Below are 25,415 nucleotides of genomic sequence, written 5' to 3'. Positions count from 1 at the left end.
TCCACTAAACTCCATACAAGAGCCTGTAGTGAAATAAGCTTAATTTGATACCTCAGCTTTCTCCAATGTTTTGAATGACATCAAATAGATAGTTAGAAGTAAGAAAACAGAACCATCATAGAAAAAGTAAGGTCAGAAGGAATCACAAGAGATCATCTAGTACAACCTCCTGCCCAAAACAGAGCTATCCTTGAAGTTCAGAGTCTTGCCCATTTCAGTACTGAAAAAACCTCACAGAGCCCTCTGTACAACACCTTTTACTTCACTATGGCAGCAGTTATTTTCACACTTGTGTCCATTCAGTTTCCTTTGTTGAAACTTGTGATGTCTGCAACTTGTCTTGCAGCTGAGCATCTCTAAGTCCAGTTCCATTTTCTCTATACGCCTGTATTTAATACCAGAAAGCTGCTATTAATCTCCTTTCTAATGTTTCTACTTCAAATTGAAGAAACACTGTCCTTATGTATCATATGATCTGATCCTCCTTTCAACATCAACATGGCCCCCTCTGACCTCACTCCAGTTTACATCTCTTGCAGCAGAAAACACCAAGCTGCATATACCTGGTGTGGGCTCAGAGGGGCTAACAAGGAAATAGTCACTTCTCTCAAACTTGCTGGACTCTTTTCTCAAACCACTGGACTTCTCCGGTTATTGAAGGCCAGCTGCACATCCTGCAAAATCAGTGCTATTTGTGTCCACTCTGTTCTCTTTGGGAAGCAGTTTTCTAGAGAATTAGCCCCCAGCTTGTATTAGAAGAGAAAAGTTATTTCACCCCCAAGAAAACACTGCATTTGTCTTTACTATAATTTGAAGTTCTGTCAACATATTTTTGAAGTCCCACTGAACAGCAGTTCTACTTTCCATGTTATAAACCAATTCCCCTCAGCCTAATGACATCTGATAAAGGTATATTTCATTCCACTATTTCAGCAACTGATTAACATATTATATAGTATCAGCCCCAAAATACAGCCCCTCTCCCCTCCGTCTCCCCCCCCCCTCCCCCCCAAAAAAAAAAGAAAAACAAAAGGTAAATAACAATCACTGATTCAGAGTGACATAACTATTTAGGTTGAATGGCCTTCAGTAGGTCTCAATCTGATCTCCTGATTAAAGCAAGGTCCAAACTGAATTAAAACTAGGCTGCTCAGAAATGTATCTAGTCAGGCCTTGAAACTTGTAACAGTGTTGTTCATAATCCCTATCCCAGTACATAATTATACATAATGGAATTTTATTGTATCCAAATGATTTCCTCCCTCCCTTTCCCCCACTGCCATTACAACAAAAAAAAAAAAAAAAACCCAGAACAGAGAAAACAATCACAGAAAGCAATACTATCAGGAATGTTTTGCTCTTGTTAATCTGTGCTGGCTGTTACTAATCACTGTATCTGGAAAAATCACTGGATCTGGAAAAATCTTCTAGGATTGCTGCCCAGTCATTCCAAGGACTGCTGTGAGGCTGAGCAGTCTACTGCTTTGATCTTCTCTTCTTGCCCTGTTGGAAGATGAGCATGACATGTTTGGTTTTTTTTCAGCCACTGGAAACTGTTACTACTAGACATCGTTCAAAGTAGAAAGATGATAAAAGCAGCTTTATAACCAGTACTCCTGGTTGCACACCACCAGTTACACAGATTTGTGAAAACCTAGTTTAAGAGATTTCTAACTCACTAACCACAATGAAGATTACTTCTACCCCAGACTCTAAGCTGGGCACAAGAACCTACAAGACCTGACAGCAGAACTTACAAGAAATGAGGTCAACACTGCATTGACTCTCTAGGCTTTTTTTTTTTTTAAATACCTTTCATCACTAGGTCATCTGCAGGCCAACATATTCCTTGCTCTATCTTTTCTTGTCAATAAAACTACACAAAAGCTCCCACTGCCTCATACCCTTTTCCAGTTTAACTACAGCAAAGCCTTGGCTTTCCCAGTTCATCTGTGTTGGGGAAAGCTTCTACATTCTTTCTATCTAAGCTCAATTAATTTTGTATTGGTTTTTCCTGTGTAATAGTTACAATACCACTACTCCTAGCCACAGTTTGATCCCTCCTATCCTTACACGAATGACAAGGTTGAATGAATTCAGTGAAGCAGCTAACAAGTCAGAGAATTCACTTGATCACCCTTCCAAATGAATCTTCCTCCATCTGATTCACCACTTGGCACTCAAACACACCAGAAATAAGTAGCCGGGATTTACACTACAGTTCCACCACAGGAATAGAAACTGAAACTGGTGACCTCATTAAATCCTATTGCATAGGTTAACTGTATTAGTAGAGCAATATCTGTAATGCTGATGGCATTAAAATGCTCTTTCAGATTTAGTAACAAATCTATATCCCCATCTGTACTTATCCTATCATGCAGAAATAATTGTCTCCCTATTTCACACATTTCTTTCCTTGTGATTTTAATTAAGAAAACCAGTTTCTATGCATTCAGATGTCTTTACAATGCAGGAAAGCAACCTATAGGAGCTTCATTACAGAGTAATTCTAGTCCCCATTGCCTTGGGAAAAGATGAACTCACTGTACAGACTGTTTCATTACTCCAATATCTTAGCATAAAAAGGGTTATAAGATAACAAGACTATCAGATAATTACATTTTAGATAAAGCAATAACTTCATTGGTGTCATTTGAACAATAAAGAGGGAGAGTGAGATATCATCTTTCTGTAAAGAAAAGTTTAAATCTTAAGTATGAAATATTTGGGAAGATCTTATTGCATCTCCAGAATTTCCAAACTGTTTCCAAACAGTTGACAGTTTTCTGTCTTTCCCACAGACCTCTGTCCATACTAGCTAAATTTGTTTTTAATGTTCAACAAAAAGATGAACTGAGATACGGTTTACCAGCAACATTTTAAATCAATCTCAATGAACAAATCTATAGCAAAAGAGAATAATAATTCAACTCATGGAAAACGGCAGCATCTCAGGTTCTGAACATTCACATTCCCTGGGTGTAAGAACAGTAGGCAAATAGTTGAGGATGAAAGAGAAGAAGTAAAATTTGGGTATTCCATATTTTTTTGTTTCTTTGCCACACAATGGCCTTCATACCTGAAGGGTGGCTTGTAACATTCCTTTATGCAATGTTAGCAACATTCTGCACTTTACAAGTGTGTGGTGTTAACAAAAATTTCTCCAGAAATTCCTTGCCAAAAAAAAAAAAAAAAACATTTGAAAACAAACAGGTGAATTTCCAAACAGCATCTGCTTCTTGTGTTTTCCACGTGATGCCTTTTAAACATTCCTTGTAGATAGCTACGTAAACTCTGACACATCCAATAATGATGGAGGTGATCTCCTCCACCTAGAATGTAAAATCTTTCTTATATTTTGATATTTTGATCTGAGAAGTCTTCTAATTAATAGTACCATGGTCAGGTGTGCAAATTTCATTTTAACCTCATAAAATGAAACCAGTGCAACTAAGCTGTAACTTATGCTGTTGAATAAAAACTAAAGATGCATTTTGCCATAAAATAACCTACGCTGGTGTCCAATGAATGAAAATTCTTTCCTTACAACCCAAGCCACATCTAAACCACTGCCTAAAGAGCAAGCTTTGTGTTTTTAAGTGGAATATAGATAACATGAGCTTTGAAAGCATGTAAGAGTGACAATCCCCTGAAGGGAAAGCAAATTTGTACAAAATTGAGATGGAGAAGGGAGGAAAAAAAAAAACAAACAATAATAAAACCAATATATATTAAACAGGGTTTAGCTGACAACCTTGCTTTCTTGCAATGAGAGGTGTGGGAGAGAACTGCTGTGTATTAATCTTCTGTCAATTCTCCCTTTTTTCCCCCCATGAAAGTTTCAGTCATTCCACATCCCTTCATTCATTCCCCAGTATAACTTCTTTGAGATTCATTCACATAAGTAAAAGCTACTTTAAAAAAAGTAATAAAAAAAATCCCCTCCAAGCATACTCCAAAAATTAAAATATCTAAGTTATCATCGTAATTCTATTTATATTCTGAAAATAGCTGTATTTTAAGAATTTGTCAAAATTCAGTTTAGCTCATGTTTCAGTTGCACGCTCATAGCCTTTCCGACTGTTTACTGCTGTCACTTCTCAGCTATGGCTCATTTAACCTAAAAGTTCTCTTTCTAGCACTGCAGATCTCAGCCCCTTGATTGAAAACAACTTTAAGGACAACAATGAAAAAACCTGAAGGAAAAAACCTGTTTCCTACATTTATTCTTCAGTCATCCTACAATTTCTGAAGTCACTGTGAGTTTAATGATAATTATAAGTAAAAACTTCTGCCCTTATTCTACTTGCTCAAACAGTAAAAACATAAGATGCTATACCAATCCACAGGTCAGAAATACTTGAACTAGCGAGAGGAAATACAAACACTACACTTCCTGAGATGTGACTAATAATCTAAAAATATAACAACAGTTCAATACTACTTGTGAGTTTACTGACTCACTGAATCACAGACTCATTGAATCACAGACTATTTAAGGCTGAAAGGCAACTCTAGAGGTTATCTAGTCCAACATCTCAAGATCAGTCCCATTAGATCAGGTTCCTCAGGATACGGAACAGTTGAGACTCATGCTTCTACGAGGACTGAGGATTCCACAAACTCTAAGCAGTCTTTCGCAGTCCTAGATCATCCTCATAGTTCAGTGACCCAAAATATTCCAGTTGGAACGGTTGCCTCTTACATTTTTATTGCGCACCTATAAGCAACTTTCTTTGTATCCTGTTCTTGCTACAGAAAGACAATTAAACCTTCCCACCCAATCTTGCCTGGACACATTCCTGTACATCAATACCTTAGTTGAACTAGAAAGAACCAGACAAAGTACTCATATGCAGACTTAGAAATGCTTGGGAGAAGAGAACAATTTCCCTCGTATGCTGGCTGCTTGCCTTCTAATGAAGTATGCTGCTCACCTTCAACAAAAGAAAATAGTGCGAACTTGTCTGCAGCTTGATATCCACCAGGACCCTGAAGTCCTTTTCTGAAAAGCTCCTAACTAACTAGCCCCCAGCTTGTATGGTTATTTGGGTTTATTGCTTTCTAATTGTTCTAACTGTTAAAGGCATTCATTCCATTGCCTAGGACATAACAAAGACATTAAGCAGTACTACTAAAACTAACTCCTAATGGATGCTTCTGGTAGACAAGTGCCACTTAAAAGCAATGCTGCTGATTACAACCCTTTTGAGTTCAACAGCTCAGCCAATTTTCCACCAACCTTACAGTTCACTTACCTGTTCACATATTATGGAACTTGATGCAGTCTCTCCCTGTATCCTTGTAACAAAGGTCTTGCTAAAAAAAAAAGGAAGACTTGCTCCATAGCCCTTCACAGAGACTAAAGTTAAGCAAACTAGTCCTTAGTTTCCCACATCTTCCTTCTCACCACTCTTCAAGCGTTATGTTTACTTTCTGAGAATCAACAAAAACGTTCCCTCCCAGTGACCACAATCTATCAACAATGACAACAAACAGTCTCACAAAGACAACAGAAGGTGCCTCAGCATCCTCAGATCCATCGCACATTTGATCCCATGGACAGATGTATATCCAGCTTGCTTCTAAGGCATTCCCTAACTCCATCTTCCTATGATGTCAAAAGTACCCCATTGCCATAGACTCCCTACATAGGCTGTGGGTTTTGAGGCCTTGCAAATAAGAAGAGCAGCAAAAAAGGCCTTTACATATGTATCACTAGGCTTTCAGCCCCAGTCGGTCCACATCTTCCTTTGCCTCTTCTAGCCTCTTCTAATACCCTTCAGAATCCTTGCTAATTTCAATGTCAGCTGAACTTTGATTTTCACATCTCCACCTCACCCCTGTACATTTGTGCAATGTTTGTGCATTCCTTCCAGTAGACCATTTTCTTCTCACCTTTTGTTTAACTGTTACAGATTTTTCAAAATACGTGACCAGAGACATTTCGCGTTTCCAAGTACCAGCCATGGAATTCACTCTCAACTCAGTGTTTTTCATACAGTCACGGGGGCATCTTGGAATACAAAGAAAGCCCCCTGAAGTTTCTTAACTTTCTTTACTTCAGAATGGTTGTGGTATTCTCTCATCTATATTCAAAGACACCAAAAAAGGAGCCTGATCTTCTATCATAGAAAGAAAGTTTTACTGCTTGCCTCTCCTTAATTGCTCTTCCGTTAATCAGTTGCTCGAGGACACAACTCAAGCTCCACCTACCCTCGTTTGTAAGTAACTTCCTTTAAAGACTCAAGCAGAATTAAAATGGGAGAATGAATTCAAACAAAAACTCTTGTATTTTTTAATTTTCAGCAGCATAAAAAAAGTAAGCTTAGATTTACTGCTAAAAACTCAAGTGCTACTATCTCAGTTTTCTCACTACTGAGTAGTAGTGGGGTTTACACACAGAAAGATCAGATTCCTCATGTGACCTCTTGGAAAAGCTTTTATCTTCTTTAATCAGCCACTAGAGGTGGTCCATGTTTTCCATTTCCTAACTCTAGGTCTCACCTTATGACTGCCAATGAACTGATTCATATTCTGCTGACATTAAAGTTGGATTTGTAGACAGTACTTTGTTCCAAAATACATATGCTGTAAAATGTGTTCACTGACAATGTTATAAAACACCAGATCTTAACTAGAGCTCACTATATAACACTATTCACCTAGTCTGCACTTTATTGTCTTCAGTACAGCATTCACAAAGTTCCAGTCTTTGGAGATGGTACTGCGGTTCAACAGTTTCTTCCCCTTAGAAAACAGTTCTGGGGTCTAAATAACAGCAGTAACTTGGTAGAAGTAGTTTTCATTCCTTTGGTGATATACAGGGTCATGCATTAATTGAGGTTGAAAGGGACCTCTGATATAAGCCCATTCAACTAAGATTTACAAGAACATTCACAGGTCCTTGGAGACTGCCGATAGACACAGTCTTAAAAATTAATTCACTAATCTAGACCTATTGACACCCCCCCAGAAAAAACTTGCTCCTAGTTTTCAAGTATTAAAATGACTTCCTGCCTCAAAACACCTTCAATTAGTAGTGACAACAAATTAGTCTCTTACCTGGAGCTTGTTATACAACCTTCTCTGGAGATTTTTGTCATGGGAACTGAAATGGAGTACTTGCCTGAAGCAGTTTCTGCTGGTCAGAGAAGTTGCCCATCTGCCTCCACTACGAAACAGACTTTGTTTTAAATTGCAACAGGTGCAAGGTACTCACATCAACTTTCCTAATACAAGCCTGAAGCTAACTGAAACAACAGTTTAGTACAAACAAGCCACTATTTTTACAGATCTGGAAAATTTTATCTATTAGGAACAAGAAAAGAGATCAAATAACCACCACATAACACAAGCCAAAAAGGAGCATTATTTAAACTTTTATATATCTTTCCTGTAAAAGGAAGAAAAAAAAAATCACAACAATTCAGGGATTGCAAAACTAAGAACTAGTTGGATGAGATAAAAAGATCAAGTCCACACATCCTCGACTTGATGCATTCAAAAACTATCCAGCAAACAACAGAGGAGACCTAAAGAAGTATTAGTTTCCTCTGTATATCTTACTCAACAAGAATATTAAGTCTCATGTTCTCTCGCTTTAAAAAAGAAAACCCTCTTGTCCCTGGTCAATATTCACCTTAAGAGAGGAAGTGGAAATGCAAATATGGAGAACATTTAAGCAACCGATAACTCAAAGGTTAGGTCAAGTTCAAAGAGAGAAAGGGAAGGAAAAAAGAATAAGTTTGTAGCTTGCAAATTGTTTATGATTTTGGAGCAGATTTCTTCAGATAAAAAAAAAACAAAACAGAGCAGTAAATTTCTGCCAAGGCTAAGAAATCAACTCATGGTAACTACAAGTAGGTAGTTTCCCATGGCAACTGAGCAATTTTGTGCAAGATCCTGGTTTTCATTAAGATGTTCTGCATTTTCAAAAATTACTTATTTTCAGTCCACTAAATAAATGAATGTAACCCTACCTCATTTAATCTGCAGTAGAAAGACTGCTGCTACTGCTCAGTGGTGAAGCAAATGCTGTTTGTTCTAAAAGTTTTCCAGCTGTGGCCTGAACAGACCACAGTTGTTGGTGGACAACTGAACAGAGGCAAGTGACCCACATTTTTTGGGGGGGATAGTAGCTTCCACTTGGAGAATTTAAGATCTAGAAGTTTTTATCTGTTCAAGTTAACAGATGCTGACAATGGAACTTCTTGAATACACAAAACTAAGTCTCTGTGGAAGATGCTGCAGACATCAGTAGCCAGCTAAGTTTCCACCTTTGCTCTGAATTCACATCTAGTCTTTCCAATTAGCTTTGCCTGCAACATCCATCTGAGATACACTATTTAAAAAGCCTCTAGAAGACTCACTGGTTTATCATGAGAGATACCTGTTCCGATCATACCACAAGACTTCTCCAGTAGACATTTTCCTGCACGTATAACCAGAGCAGACAGATGAAGAACCAAATATGTTTAAAAATGGTATCTATTTTCTCACTGATGTATATAATCCTCTGCTTTACAGAAGCCTCAACCGATGGTGACACAAGTTAAGAAAATGAATTATGAACATCATGTTGATCTTGCTTATTTTGATATGGTATTTTAAGTATACTGAAAAGCTTTTAAAGGCATCCTTAAACTTATTTTTGATAAAGCCAACGAAAAGGTATTTAAATAGCCTTCTTTTCAGGATTTGTTAGTGGTAAACAAGTTTCTAGCTTATCCACTGTACTCAAATGCAGTCTGAAGTTCTTCGTCTCAGTCAAAAGAATATGATTCCAGAAACAAACTGACTTACTGAGCCATCTGTGTTTCAGTTGCTTTCTCAGCGCTTTTAAGAGACAAAAAACTCATAAATTAATAGTTTCATAGACCAAAAATAAACCTAATGTTTTCTAGCAAGACTTTCTAGAAACTTGTGCTACAATCCTAGCTTTGAATATGTATGAATTATTTGCATTACCGAAAGTAGTTACACTCCCCCAAACTCTTAACTACTTAAGATTTCAGTGAGAAACAGTGGAAACCACTCACTTTGCATTAGTAAGTAATGATACAGCAATGTAGTGGCCATTTTTGCATCTTTTCTTAGTTCTCATGAATCACTTTTAAAAAGCTCCACCCAGAAAAGTTCTCACCTTTTACTTAGGCAACAGCTCTAATGGTAGCAACTAGTTTTGACAGAATAAGCTGTTTCAGCCAGAGGTATTATTCTCCTAACAAAAGAGCTCCAGCCCTCTGATCATCTCACTGGTCCTGCTCTGGACAAGCTCCAAGAGCTCTCTATCTTTCTTGTGCTGGGGGCCCCAGGCCTGGACGCAGTATTCCAGATGGAGCCTCACAAGAGCCAAGTAGAGGGGGACAACCACCTCCCTCTCCCTGCTGGCCATAAAAACTACTTAAAGTCGATGTATGTTGGTGTGCTAAACGTTCAAGATCATGAACTTGAACTGTCAGCAATCAAATACTCCTTCTAAGTCTTTTTGACCTGAAAAAAAGTTTAGAATTTGGAAATAAAATTAAAATGCTTTAGTTACAGCATCAGGGTTTGACTGTCAGGCTTGATTTTGAACACAGGAGCACAACCAAAAATTAAACCGTTTAATTAATTCTTAAGGAATCATAACCAGAATGTAAGACTATATGTCTTAATCTGACAAAAAAACAAATATTCACTCTAAAAAGATATTTCAATTACCATATCCACTGAGCACAGCGCAGCATCCACTTTCGCAAACAACACAGAGATGGCCTTAAAAGGATTTGTTTTCTTCCAGAAGTGATTGGCCAGAGTCTATGCTTTAACATTGCTACATTTTGATCTGATTTAGAGGATTTACCACTTCAAGGGTGTATCAAGCAGAAAAATACTCCAGGCCTCAGGGGGTGCCAGATGACTGCTGAACAGCAGACAAGAACAACACAGGAAGCAGAAAGTTATTCACTACTATACTATCAGCAGATCGACAAAGAATAACACCAAATCAGACCAGTCTCCTACAAAATACCCATCTATGTACTTTGAAACAAACTCACACTTAATACGTGAGATCATCTCGTCATGGAATTCTGAAAGCAGATTTGGAGAGAATAAAATACACTGTTACGTGCTGCATCTCCTTCCTTCCACATTTGTACTATGGAAAAATAATAAGTCAGGGATAAAAGCATCTAAGGGTTTAATTGGAGGATTTGGGCAGTTTCTATTGTTAGAACATTGCTTCGGAAGTAAAGCAGATGAACAAAGACTAAGTACCCAATCTCCATTTACTTGCTAGCTCTGAATGAAAATATTTTCAGTTATTGTAAGAGCACCAATGTCAACATCTGTATTAAAATTCTCAGTGAATACTGTCCAAAGAATGCACAGGAAATGACTATTTTCCTTCTAGGAGAACAGTAGAGGCCAGCTACTGAGTTTCAGTTTCCACCAATGTCACCTTGATATTTGTATTATGTGGTCTAAAAAACTGCTACTACAACCAAAAAAATCACAATGATTTATGTGAGTTCTGAACATTGAAGTCGCACTTCACCATAAAGATGGCAGGATAAATGGGAAAGTGAGCAAACCTTCCAGAATTTACTGCTATAATCTAAAAAGATACTAAATTCAGGCTTTATAACTGGGACCGGGCATCAAAAGCATGACTTCCTTTTCCAGCATCTAAACAAGGAACGCATTCAAGGCAAAATGCAATGTTCTATCAATCCTTAAAGCAATCAAATTTAACTTCTAAATAAGTTTTCAGATTAGAAGGCTTTTTTCAGATTTTTCTCTGTACTTTGAGTTTACATTTTGATCACACAGAAAGGTATAAAAACAAAATATCAGCTGTATTAATTACTTCTAGAAGCTCCAGGCCTTATGTAGACTTTTGTTGACGTTCTGAAGCATCTGACAAAATAAAAATCATAAAAAAACAGATACCTTGGAAATAAAACACTATCACAAAAATCCAAGAAATGCATTAAGATTCATAGAATGGCCTCCCAAACCACTTATGTGCAGCATTTAGTTTTATAGCAACATTCCCATTAAAACATATCAATATTTATATTGAACTCTTCTAATTTAGATGAACCAACTACAAAACTTAAGCTACATGTTAGCCAAGCAAAATAAATATTATTACTGAGGGTTTAAAGAAGTTAGGAACCTAAGAAATAAAGATACTCCCAAACATCTTACATGACTCAGAAGGATCCTGTAAAGTTCTTCAACAAGGTATGCTCAAAGAAATGTAGATCTCACTTCACAGGAAATAACTTTCTTTGCCTGTTCCCCCTCCCTTTTTTTTTTTTTTTGTTAATAGAAGGAGTTGAAACTCCCTCCTTCCAATTGCACTATCTGAATTAAGAACTGTAAGTACAGAATACCTTTTTTTAAAAAACAAAACAAAACAGATACTGCCTACAGGATTTATATTCATAGAATCATTAGCGAATCCATTTAGAATAGATATGCTGGTAAGTGTTCTTTGGACAGCTCTATCTTCTGTTTTAAATGGCCTTTGAGCTCCTCTTTCCTCTTTTACACTGATCAGTAATTTATAGACTATAAGCACGTTGAAGAGAAAGGTCATAAATGACTGATTTTTGAGCAAAGTCGTTCAAGTATCAAGACTATTTTAGTTCATAAGAAACTTTAAGCACACGATTCTATTTCATAAACTGCCTCCATAATTAGATACATACTCTAATATTCTTTGAGCTTTGGCTGGGAGCATGACAGGCAAGTCTCCAGAATACCTTTCTACTGATGTTCTGTTCTGTTCAGCTTATTATCCACTGCAATTACTGTATTTGATTTTCAAAGTGTAGCTGAAGGCTAAATAAAATGGATTTCACCATTTCCCTTTTGGCCTGTAACCACTGAAGAAGGCAGCAAATATATATAGGCAAAGAGAAAAGCCTAGACAATACCATAATTCTTGTTGCAGAAAGTAAGCTACAAAAATCTTTTCTTCAGAGAAATGCAATGACTCTTGGTGTGCTATGTACCTTCACTGAACTTCAGAACTAAGCTGCACACAAAACACTAATAGAAAAACATTAAGAGCATAAAAGCAGCTCAAGTGACAAAAAGCTCTAAAATTCAAGTCCCCGATATGCTTTAAAGCCATGTTCATGTGTACATATATTATGATATTTAATTTACAAGATCACATTTCTCTTCTTCTCCCTGCTCTACCTTATCAGGATTTCAACTGTTTTCAGGACAACACCAAGTTATTATATCATTTATTTCTTTTTAAGAACAACAAAAAAAAAATCCAACAAGAAATCACACAATTTGCTTCCAGTCAAAATTATGCCAAGTACTGTATCTTAGTCAACAGGACTCGTTTATATTGATTACTTCTTTAGGTAGAGCTACAGACCTTCACTGAACGAGAGAAAACTGCACATACCGGTCCCTTAAACACTGTAAGGAAACCAATACTTCCCCTCTCTCTCTGGCATATGACTGAGGAATTCACCATTGGTGGTCACAATCAACATAGGCTTCAGCATTAATTCACAATAAAAAGAAAAGAGCATTCCAGCATCCAGTAAAATATCAGCCATGATAACCTGTACCTGCCCCTCTTCACAACAAGCTAAAGCAGAAAAACATCCACCAGTTTAAAACTGCCGAAACTGCAACTTCTAAGAAAAACAACTGTTACGCAACAGACTGCTCAATTATCCTAGTGGTTGGCGACCCTGCACACAGCAGGGGCGTTGAAACTAGACGATCATTGTGGTCCTTTCCAATCCAGGCCATTCTCTGATTATTGGCACTTAATTCCAGTTAATGCTTTGTCTTCGTAACAGAGTTGTTTGAGTAGATCATCTTCCTGCTCAAACAACAACTAATCCTTTTCATAGAGAAGTATGAGTATGTAAAAAAGCAATATCCCAGCAATATCCCATCATAGGGAAGAAAAATTAAGAACAGCTTACACAAACCTTGAGTTTTGAAACTGTGCAAAGTAGGTAAAAGCAGTGGCTTTGTTCACATTCATCTGGATGCTTCACCAGAAGCTCATATTAGCATAAACATAAAACCAGAAAAAATATTAAGAACACAGGGACATACAAGAAAATGAATATGCGACTGAAGTAATAAAATATGATACATCCCCAGGCTTTCTTTATCTTTTCTCTATCTCCTCTTCTGACCTTTCTGATGCATCTTTACAATGCCTTTTATTCCTCATAAAAATTACAGGACTTGTGAAGCCGGTATTTCTGAGTCCACTACGTTCTCCTCAAGCATGAGTAAGTCATTTGACCTTCATGTTGTAATTCCGTACTTGTGCATTTTGATAGTGCTACAAGACCTACTCGTTCAGTATTTTTACTTACATAGCCTGCCTGATTCACCAATTCCACAATATCCAGACAATATTCACAACTAACATAACTTGCCACCAATGACTCCAGATGCAGACCACTGCGGAACTTTGCATTTCAAAGAACCTTAGCTCATCTTCCATTTGCACTCCTGTTGAAATCAATAGTAACTATCTGAATCAAAACATAAGAGCTCAGATAAAAAAAACACACAGACTTAACAAAGAAAAAAAGGATACAAGAAAGAAAACTGGGTATAGAATGAGGAAGGCTGGAAAGAAACGGAGCTAAAGGTACTAAAACTATTTTCCCCACACCTACAGTTTTCTGATGATTATTCGTAACATGTTCCTAATTTATAGCTTTATAGCTAGTGACATATAAACTAAAGACTCAGACAAAACAGTATTTATCCACAGCAGAAATAGGTTTTCTTCTTCTCATTTATGGAATTGAATATAGTAGCAAAGCTTTCAGCAACAAAAATTCAAATTAATTCACTTTTATTCAAAACTGGTTTTGATCACACTTTTTTTTTTTTTTGCAAACAGCAATTACATGCATTCAAACAGCAATTAGGTACATCAATATAACAATAGCCTAAAGAGAACTAAATAAGGGAGGATTTGATTTTTTAATTAGGGCAGGAAATTGACACATCTAAGGATTCTGGGATGCCTATCCAGTCAACAAGCCATGAATTCCATCGCAATGTCAGGTTTAGAGTTTAACAGATTCTAATTTTTCCCAGGCTGATCCACTCTACGTTAAGTCAGGGTGACTTTCCTGACATTTATCCTATTTTTTCCCCTTTTACTATTCTCTTAATTGATAAGATTCAGTGGAGGCAGCACATATAGCTTTGGAAAAAAATAAATCAATCACTATTATGCTTCACATACCTCGCTGCAAGTTCTTCGGAACTCCATTCACTACGTACAAACTGTAAAAGTCAACACGTAGCCCTAAACAATTAAGAACTAGACAATTCAGAATTGACTAGTTCGATCACAGTCAGTTGGCAACCTAAGACCACTACACAGTTACAAACAGGCCCTCTTTGCACCACATGAGTTAGTTATCCCACAAACCAATAATATGCAGGCAAAGAGCTCACGTGTCTTCGGACTCTTTCAAATCACACTGTGGAAACTAATCAGCCATGCTGAAGGGGTGTTTTTCATTGACCCTGTACATCTTATTGTACCAGACGTGCTGTGTACTTTAGAAAGATATTCTTGTACATTCTCAGTGTTTTAGTTAAGAACAGCTCTCATGAATATAGAACTTGTTAACAGACTCTATTTCAGCCTTTCACAGGCATTCACTAGCAAGCAACTGCACGGTTTCCACAGAAGAAATATTTAGATTAACACACTCGAATTGACAGAACAAACTGAATATCAATTTTCAGGTTAGTTTTACTGCTTAATTACACTATCTTAAGCAACCACATTCCAACACACTTGAGTAACTACAAGGAAAATAACAGGAGGCCTAGAATAGTCTACATACAGAAAAACCCCATGTAGTGCAAGTAATAGCAGAACACTGGGGAACCACAACACAGAGCAGCTCCACTAGAGATACCCTCAGAGCAGCAGCTCCAGTGCTAGTCCAAATGAGTCCCTGCAAAGCTGCCTGGTCCCTTTACATCACGTTGTAATCCAGCAGGCTTTCAAGACCCCATCACTTAAAAACAAGGTAACCACTTCCATACAGGAGGCAAACCAGGTATCAATACAGGCATAATAATAAAGTGAACTTCAGTGTTCACCAAGCTGAGCTAAGGTAGATTTCAGTGCATTCAGAATGTGATTAACTTCCAACTCATATATTCCACCTGCATCCAATAGCCTTTCATTTAGCCTGTTGCTCTAGAAGTAAGAAATTATTTCAATGGATATTCAAAAGAAAAGAAGCTACTCTCCAAAAAGTTAAAGCTCTTTATTTCTCCTTGCTTCCCAGGCATATTTAAGTCTCTTTTTTTTTGCCCTTCCACAACAGATTTGAACACTCACTAATCTCACCACTGTCCTTTCCACAAAAACCTATTTCTAAATCACGCTTATTGCTTTAGTCTCTCCAATTACTTTTGCAGTAGCAAACTTCATTTCTTAAGTCACATCCATTCAAATATCATTATATCCCAATGTGCAAGACTTTATATAGTATCACAGTTTTGTGAAGGACGCTGCTCCATTTTCCACCTGAATTACTGAAGGTCCTTCTAGCTTTTTGGTTTTCTTTTCTTTCTTCTTTTCTTCAGAAAGCTAAAATGAAGATCCCCCCACCTCCAACAGGAGTGCCCAGTAAGCAAGCACAGCATGTATGTTTTTCTAAACACATAACACTTCTGGCCTACCATCACTTCAACTTTCCAGTCCACTGAGCAGTAAGAATAAGATACTTTCAATTTGGTAGACTGCTCTATCTTCTTATAGTATTAGGTTAGCCGATATGCCAGATACATCTGTAAGCAGTGCTACTATTAAGAAGCAACAATGTAGGGGATTAGAACAGCTCATGAAGTGAGGAATTCTCGGTTAAGCCACTGAAGACTAAATTACTCCAGGAAAACACTTATTGTAGCCTCTTTCTTACAAAATCAGGTTTATCTTGCCAAAATCTTTGTTCCCTAGCGACTGAACACAAAAAATTGTGCTTAGCTGCTAAGTGGAAAACTTGCACGTTGATAGAGAAGTCGTGTTAAACAGTTATATAACTTGTCATTCCACAGAGGAAAGGAGGATAAAGAAAGGGAAAAGCACAAATGCCACTCATGTTAAGAAGTTCTGTGGGCTTAATATAGCCTGCCCTTCTTCTAACTAGTGCTTTTTAAGCACCCCACTTCCCCCCTTGAGGGAAGCAAATTTCTCTAATCTGCGTGGGTACTCCTCACCCATTTAAGTGCATGTTTGATTCATCTGTTCCTATGAAAGCTTCTGCTTTCTTGTGGAATTTTAAACATTTGAGTGGATGTATGTGGGAAGAGTGCAGAATTCCTTCAATCCCAACCCTGCAAAGATACCTCTGAAGGCAACATATGCTGGCTATATTAAAAAAGAAGATATCAAAGAAAGCAAACAGTAAAAGCTACTTTTTAAACTAGCCATAGTAAAAAATAGATGACACCATACTTAACAGCTAGCATAACACACTAATTGCAGTATATCTGTAGAAATTAACATTTACCACATAGAATTTACAAGGCTATGAGTTTAGAAATGTAGAGACTAATGAGATGTTTCTTACTGAAAAGAAGCAAGCTTTTCAGGATTATTCAAACGATACAAACAGTTTTTCACATTTGTATCAAGTAGAAGCCAGCTGTGTCTTCCAAAAGCACAGATTGGCAGCACTGAAAACTCCCTTGCAAAGCAACAAAGCAATATTACGTGGCAACTGCCTGCTTCATTGCCATCCTTCAGAACTTCTGTTTTTAAGGAAGACGCCATTTCTGATGACAGAATCTTTAGAAGAATACAAGATTTCCTTCCACAGAATAAAACACAAATTGAGATTCTTCCTTCTGCCTTTATACCCTTCACTCATCTGCTAAACTGGCAGAAACTATTTAAAGAGGAGAAAACACGGCCATTGAAAAGAAAGGCTTTCACATTATAAATCACGTTTCACCTAATGTTTGAATCACAGTCTGACAGTCATTAGGCTATCTTCTTTAGGTGAAATAGAAGATGCTAATGATTCCAAAGACAATATTATCCATAGCATAGAGCACAGAAATGAAAGGCCTTAATTCATTACCAAGGGTTGAACTCTTCCAGTCTCACTGATGACATCCATTCATGCTTTTATTTTTAAAACACTCAGGTAATTTGGTTAACATTTCTGGATCTAACACTCATATTACACAAAATCAAAGATGAAGAACTTTATGATGTAACTGGCAACAAAGCCACAAGATCGCAAGCTCTTCTGTCAATTCAAGTAATGAGAAAATAAAACTAGAACAAGAACTATAGGAAAGAAAGAAGATGGAAATTAAAAATTCCCCAAAAATGGATAAGAAAGCTAGAATTTCAGGAAGCTGCAAACTAAAATATGTAAGATTGCTTTTCACATTACATGGAGAGGAAAGTCCTAACAGTAAAAACTTTGTAACTCAATAAAATTCCAGAATATTAAATCATACTTAAGACAGTCATGCATAAGGCAGTCAAAAGAGAACGTGGAAAATGAAGAAAGTATTTTTCTGAGGTATCAAGTCATATTTGTCCTCACATAAGTCATCAATTCAGAAACTGAGAAGGTGAAATGCTAACTGAGGCTTTCCCTACTGTCAGAGGACTCTGGAGTTTTCTTGCCCTTCCTCAACGTGTGTTTCCTTTTGTCTAGTAAAATGTAAGCTCACCCTTGCACACTTTGCTTCCTCCTCTTTCAGTTAGTTTCATAAAAGCCACTAATACCTTTGGAAACCCTTGTTCCTGTAAAACTTATCAGAAACTGACCAAAAGATTAACAAACCGTTAGTAAGGAAGAGGTCAGCCAAAACTTGCTCTTATAAGCTTTGTTTCCTCAGGAAACCAGACTAAAAGTTTACTAGCCCATCTGTCAGACAAACATAACAGACTGAAAAAAAAAAAAACATTTTACTTCTTGCTTTACTGGCAAATAAGATGCAGCTAAAGATAAAAAAAAACCCTATTTGCAAATGGGGTTGAACAAGATTAGATCACAAACTTCCAAGGTTTATTCATGTTCCACATTAGAAACCATTCTAAAACATAAAATCATTCAAGAATTGTAGGCTTCTTTTATTATATTAAAGTAACCTTAAACAGTATCTCTCTTTTTAAGGTTTCTATCCCATTTGAGAATGTCGAAGATGACCTTCAGCCTCTTCATTACAGCATTCACCAGGACGGCTCAAGCAGTAGCAGAATGAACTAAGTATTTGACTTCGCACTGAAGCAGATGAAAAGTTATGAAAGAAATCCATTTGCTATACCAGCTATACCCTATCTTTCAGGAAAGGTGAGAATATTAAAAATAATAATCTTTTTAACTAGTATTGCAGTGATCTTGTAGATATAACATGACTCAAGATGGCTCTGGCAAACTTTCTGTCTCAATAACAGACACACAAGAATCCATTAAACACTACTGTGCAGCGATTTCTGTAGATCTATATATGTAATTCTTGTAAAGGCTGTAGCAGGAACAGAAGGCTCCAACTGAAACACTGTAGAGGCCGTCAAAGAAGAGAGGAAAACAAGGAAGTATCAATGTTTGCATAGATGTAGTTACATACAAGACTATTAACAAATAGCTGAAGTGAAATCATATTATTCCTTGTTATTACTCCTAGGACCTTGTAGACAGAGCAGAGCATGTGAGCATACAGCTACTTTGATGCAAAGTCCAATAGCTTAGCTGAAATTATCAGAGAGGACTATTCAAGCTAAGCTGCTGGACTTTGTACTAAAGCAGCTGGAAGTACTTGTACACATTTCTTTCTGCCAAGAGTGCTACAAGTTTGGGTAACAGGACGAAACTTGACAAGTGGAGCAGGAAGAACTTAAGTCATCAGAAGGTATGTCAGCACGCATCAAGTTGCCAAAGACAGTCATTAAGTTCTTCAGAGATCTAAATAATTACAGTTAAATTACGTAATTTATGTAAATTACGTAAATGAAATTATGCCAAAGAGCTTTGTGAACGTCTGCTATGATGTAACAGCTTCTAGACAGTATTTCCTGTGCACTAAAGGCTCCTCAAAGCACTGCCTTGCCTTTTTATATAGAGACTTTTCCCACAAAACTCACTGACAACTGAAGGCAAAAGAGGATAGAATCCAGCTTCTAAATAACGTGTCAGTAGATCTTTTTTTCAGCCATTACATATGTGTCAACTGTTCCTGTAGCACTTGCTCTAACTGGATCTCAAGCCACTTGACAGAAGGTTAATAAACTAAGCCTTAGCACACCTGGTAGCTTAGCATCGCCCTATTAGGGATGAGCCCTGAGGCACAGAGAGGGTAACCAAATCGAGGCCGCACATATGCATATGCACGAAACCAGCAAGGCAGGACCGGGACACGGGCTGCAGAGCCAGGCAGCCACACGCAGCGGGCTGGCGGGGCCGGAGGGCAACAGGGCGGCGGAGCGACAAGGAGGAAGGCCAGGAAGCAGCGGGCCGCCGGGGGGGGAGGGGAAGCACGTCCCGCTGCCTGGGCTTCAGCACAGAGCACATCTCCCGCATCAGCCGTGCCCAGACAGGCGGCGGCTCCCGGTCGCCCTTCGCCCAGCGAGCCGCCCTCCACCGGCCCCGGGCCTCCCAGCACATCCCTCCCTCCTCAGCGCCGCCTCGCCCGGCCCCGGCCTCCTAACCTTGGCCACGTAGTCCTTCACCTCATCCAAGTCCCCGTTTTTGAGGGCCCACATGAATTCCTTGTCGGACATCGTGGCCGCAGAGCGGAGAGGCGGGCAGGCGGGCGAGGTGACGAGGGGCCGGCAGCGCCTCCAGGGAGCGAGGGCGGCGGGACGGGAGCCCCTCCCGTGGCGGGCGGGGCGGGGCAGGGCAGCGGGCCGGCAGCGGTCGGGACGGTTGGGGCCCGGCACAGCGGGAGCGGGGCAGCCCGGGAGAAGCCGCCTAACTGGAGAGAAAAGCGGTTTACTGGCGCGAGAAACTTCCGCTTCCGGTTTCCATTCAGCCCCCCGCGGTCCCCTACCCGCTCCGCCGGCACACCCACGCGGCGAGGAGGGGGGGGACGCAGGGCGCATGCGCCGCCGGCTGGCTGCCTCCGAGTGCGCTTTGCGCATGCGCCCAACTTGAGCATCTCTCTGTTCCCGGAGAGACTGGGATGGAAGGGGGAGGGGGAAGAAGAGATGCCGCGCATGCCCCCTAAGCTCCGGCGGCATCTGCCCGCCGCAGGCCCCGCCTCTGGCGACCCGGTGGTTGCTATGGCGACGGATCCCGCTGGCTGTCTCGCCGGGCAGCCCTTGGGTAGTAGGTCGGCCGCGGGATGAGCCTCGTGATAGCCCGACACGGGCGACTCTATGCTTCCATCCCGCTGTGCCAGAGCTGCCCGAGGCGCTGCACGTTTGGGTGTTCTCTCTGAGGAAAGGCCTATCTGTCGTACAACACCTGGGGTGCTGAGCATGTTGTGAATAACGATCATAATACTGAAAAACATGAGTGGCTAGACATAAAAGGAAGTATGTGATCATTAATTAATAGGCTGGCACTTGGTGGTTGCATCTGCTTATTCAAACCACATGTTTTGCGTATGGAGAACACAGCCTTTTATGTGAATCATACCTGACTGCCAACAGGCAGCTGGTCTTCCTAACCACCAAACATCGTCCCGAACACCCCTGGAGCTGCTGTGACTGTGCCCAGTCTGGCAACATACTGAGAAAGTACAACGCTGCTTAAACATTCATAGAGTCATAGAATGGCTTAGGCTGAGCCCATCCAGTTTCAACCCCCAGCCATAGGCAGGGCTGCCACCCAGCAGCTCAGGCTGCCCAGGGCCCCCCATACAACCTGACCTTGTTTCCAGAAATGAGGAACCCACAGCTTCACTGGGCAGCCTGTGCCAGTGCCTCATGGCCCTCTGAGTAAAGAATTTCCTCCTAATATCTAACTTAAATCTCCTGTTTTTTACTTTTCCCCTTGTCCTATCATTATTAGATGATGTAAAAAGTAATTATGGTATTGTTAATAACAAACAAGGCGTGCTTCCTGGCCAAAGAAAATTTGTGTTTCTGTCAAGGAGTGAGGATTGCCATTCAGCTGTGATGTTTCTGTGTTTTCATTGCATTTCTGAATGTAGAAATGTTGAATATGTAGAGATTTCCAGGCTTTTGATAGGAATTAAACAGTATTTATATGAAATAGCCAGAATATTACTCACAAGGAGATAAAAATCGATACCTTTTTAGGTCAGAGCACTTAGTGATTTCACTTATAACTTGAAAAGTTTTGGAGTATGTATGATTTTGTCTGCATTCCTTCTACTAATGTCATGAAAGTGAGATGGAGTTTGGCCTCCTTCCCAGCTAACAGCAGAGAGATAATGGCTTTAAGTTGCATCAGGGGAGATTCAGTTTGGATGTTAGGAAAAATTTCTTTCTCAGAAGGGGTGGTGAGGTATTGGAATAGTCTGCCAATAAGGTGATGGAGTCACCATTCCTAGAGATTTTCAAGAAAAGCTTAAGTGTTGCACTGAGGGACACAGTTTAGTGGGCTCGATGGTGATGGGTTGATGGTTGGACTGGGTAGATATTCTTAGTTGTCTTTTCCAACCTTAATGATTCTATGATTTTAAATTTCTGAAAAACAAACTGTTAAATGCGATTGTATTGTTTTGTAAATACTCTTAGTTTTTGTATAAAAATGTTCAGTGCTTAATTTTCAATCTGCAGAAATGGTAAGTAGCTTTGAATATTTAAATAAGATGTGAAATTCAGTTTCTTCCTTAATTAGGAAGTCCGGGTAGTCCTGAGTTAATAAGTCTGATGAAAACATATTTAACATTCTGCATACTTATTTAGGCATTTTAGTATGCATCAAGGAGCCATGTTCTGACCACATTGTTCGTAAATGTTGCTGGACTTTTGGATTACTGTGTTTGTACACACTATACTCTGAATCCAATCTCTCAATTTTACCAACAGTTTATCTTTGTTTTCCCTATTCATACTTTATCACTGAAACAGAAAAGGTTTCACACTTCTCTCTTTCTCTAATGGTCTTCTTACCGAAAGTACATGATTTGCTCAGACATTACTCCTCTTCTACTTGATACATATCTTTTCTAGAGGCATACTCATAGGTGAGCTTTAGGCCCAAATTCTGAATGGCTTTCTAGTTGTGGGGTTTGTACTTTAAAAGCTGTATGTGTTGCATTAGCTCTCATTAATTTCCTTGTATCTTTTTCAAGTTTACTTCTAACTATAGAAGCCTGTGTCCATGGAAGAATTTTGTTTCTCATGCATCTTAATCAGCAAAAAAGTGAGAGAAATGCACATTTAGCACAGGAATTTCTTAAACACAAGCATTTTTCTTCTGAAATACATTCTGAAATTCTTCTGTAAATTTACAGATATTTGGAAACAAATGCCGTTAAATATAGAAAGTTTGTGAGATTTGGCTTGATTAGAAGTCTGAAACTAGCAGTTGTTTAAACTAGGAATTTTACACTTCTAACAGCTTATTTTGTCTTTCTTGTAAGCAGTAGAATCAGTTCATTTGTGGAATGTATCTCCTCTTTGTACTGTATTTAACTGTACTAGCCAAAGCTCTGGGAGGACTAAGTTCACTGTGAAGAACTAGTTCTTTGCTGAGACAGTCATAATTATTAGCCATAGAATTTATGTTGGCTTCTTGGATATAAGTTATAAGGACATGAAGTTCCATATACTTCAAAATAGTATTTTTAGTCTTAGCAGCAGAAGTTTCAATGCAACATGCAAGTCGTACTCCAGAGTTATACTATATAGGTAAATACATATTAGATATAAACTTAATTTGTAATTTCATAGAGATATAGTGCAAATGTATTACAAGCAAGAACAAATATTTTCCCAGTCAGCATAACTTTGTATGTTCACTGTGAATGCCTGCTTTGACAGACTTTAAACTTGTTATTTATTCTATATTTTACATCCTAAACTCAGGAATCACAAGATGCAATGCCTCATCATTTGAATGGCTGGAGGAGACAAGAAGTGATAATGAATTAAGATGTAGGAGGACTGCTAGGTCAATGAACCAGAAACTATGCTTCCTCTGGCCCAATTATTCCTAGTGAGATGAAATTAATCTCTGCCTTCACTTAAATGTTAGGACCTGTTTTGAAGGCCTACATAACTAATGGAGTGTCTCATAAGTTAATCCTTCTCCGCTGAACAGAGTGAATCTCACTTACTGAATATGATATCATTTATTTTGATGTATCTTCATATATTTTCACATATGCTTTTGTATATAAATGTAGTTTCACATGTAACTGTTTCAACATGCACATTGTAATTAATTGTTATAAACTGTATTCAGTTATAAAATGGTGTTATTATGTATTGCATATGATTGCATAAATCATAAATGCAGTAAAACAAGACAGTGAATTTAACAGTTCGAATGAAAAACAGAACAACACAGAAACCCAAGCAGGAGACGTACATTCATGCTGCTCCTCTTGGAGGCTTTTTGTAAAATCCATATTTGATAACACAGTTGCCATATTCCTTTTTGGTAATACCATACAGTTCTAACAGCAACAGCTGTTGGTTTAGTAACTATACTCGAACAGTAACATAAAATGTCATCGCGAAGGGTTCATTCTGTTGAGGAAAAAATAATACAGCTAACAAAAAATAGTAGACTGAATAAAGTTATGAAACTGACACAAGAGATCTTAGAATGACAGATGAATATTGAATTGATCTGTTTTCTGCTTATTGGTTTTCCATACTTATATTATTTGATGAACACTGTTAGAAATTGAGAAGAATAGATAATATCTTCCCCTTAATTTTTGAATCTAGAAATAGTTTTACTTACATCTTAGCCAATAAAGCTTTGGGTTTTGGACTACGCATCTTAAATCATACACAGAATGTAAAAGACAAGAAGCTCCTCTCTCTCTGACTTCTCTCTTTAGCTACATGAATCTCTAGTGAAATAGTTTAGTGTTTGCTGGTGCTACTGCCCATAAATTTATTCCTAACCTTTTCAAATTCTGTGTAAATGTTTGAAACATAAATATAAGGCCAGATTTTGCTTAGCTAATAAGTGAGATGAGGGACCTGAAGGAAAAGGGGATAGAAAGGAAAGGGAATTGTTTTCTTTTTCTTTTTTTTTTTTTCCTTCCAGATATCAAACAAGATTTCAGCTAGGGAAAAGCAACAACTGTTGACTGTATTTGTTGTGGTACTTGAAATAGCACTAAAAGCAGATGAAGACATATAGCTCTAGTTCTTTGGCATTTGTTCATGGCAGGACCTTTGAAACAAATCTAGTAACTTGAGAGTCAGTCTTTGATAGTGAGGAAGGCAGCTTTCTGTGGGAATTAATCTTCCCATAGAGTGGACTGCCTTTGCCTTGAACACTATTTAGTAAACATGATCTAGCACTCAGTTTTGCTAAGCAAGGGGCTGACTGAAAACTGAAACAAGGAGTTGACAAGTACTCTCAGCAGAATTAGCAGGTGAATAATGTTTGAAGGTTTGACCTATAAACAGACAGTCTGGGCTAATTTATTAACACAGTATAAAAATATCCTTTTGGCTGTAGGCCTCTTCTTTTTCAGTGTCATTTGTAGATGCCAGTGAATTTTTATAATTTTCTGTGTTTATTTCACATTTAAGTACTTTAACTTCTCATCTTGTATTTAAAAGACTATAAGTCATTATTTCTGTCCCCTTGACTGGAAAGAACTAACATCTTTGTGAAGATCTTTCACTCAAAATAAGACATCTTTCTTCTGTAACTTGATTTCTCATTTCAAGGGCAGCTCATAAGAAATGGAGTACAAGAAATTATCTCTTGCTAATCTCAGTTATTTCTTTAAATTAGAATCAGATAATTACAGAAAAAAAATAGTATTGTGAAAAGGAACCTCTGAAGGTATCCAACACCACCTTTGCTCAAAGAAGAGCTGACCTAAATGAGGTAGTTCCAGGCTTCGTCCAGTCAAGTTCTGAACATCTCAAAGCATGGAGAAACCACAGCTTTCCTTGTTCCTTGGCAGCTTGTTCCAGTGTTTAGTTGCTTTCACACACACACACACACACACACAAAAAAAAAAAAAAGCTTTCCTTCTACCTAATCAGAATTTCCCTGTAACAACTTTATCTTTGTTTTTACTTCTTCTATACCTCTTTACGAAGAGTCTGGCTCTGGTTTCTCTTTACATGCTTATGAGGTGGTTGAAGACAACATTAGGATCTCCTGTTCCAGATTCTTCTTTCCTTCACATCTTGCCATATTGGGTTGTTCAGCAAGCCAATTTCTTACAGCTTTCTGTCATTGTCATGTGCTTTAGTTGGCTTGTTGTCTTGTTCATCTTCCAATGGACTCATTCCAGTATGT

General features: G+C 38.4%; 1 protein-coding gene across 1 annotated transcript in view; it reads right to left on the bottom strand.

Annotated features, from left to right (window-relative positions):
* Positions 1 to 20,080, bottom strand: part of MTPN (myotrophin) — a 37,676-nt gene extending 17,596 nt beyond the window's left edge. The window contains exon 1 of the mRNA XM_085229128.1: positions 19,706 to 20,080. Coding sequence (XP_085085254.1) covers positions 19,706 to 19,777 — 72 coding nt within the window. The 5' untranslated portion in view covers positions 19,778 to 20,080. The remainder of the gene's footprint in view (positions 1 to 19,705) is intronic.
* Between the last annotated feature and the right edge of the window lie 5,335 nt (positions 20,081 to 25,415).

Source organism: Meleagris gallopavo, chromosome 1, assembly GCF_905368555.1.
Source record: "Meleagris gallopavo chromosome 1, MGAL_WU_HG_1.1, whole genome shotgun sequence".
Taxonomy (NCBI): domain Eukaryota; kingdom Metazoa; phylum Chordata; class Aves; order Galliformes; family Phasianidae; genus Meleagris; species Meleagris gallopavo.
The sequence above is the reverse complement of the archived record's forward strand: the minus strand, read 5'-3'. Positions and strand labels throughout refer to the sequence as shown.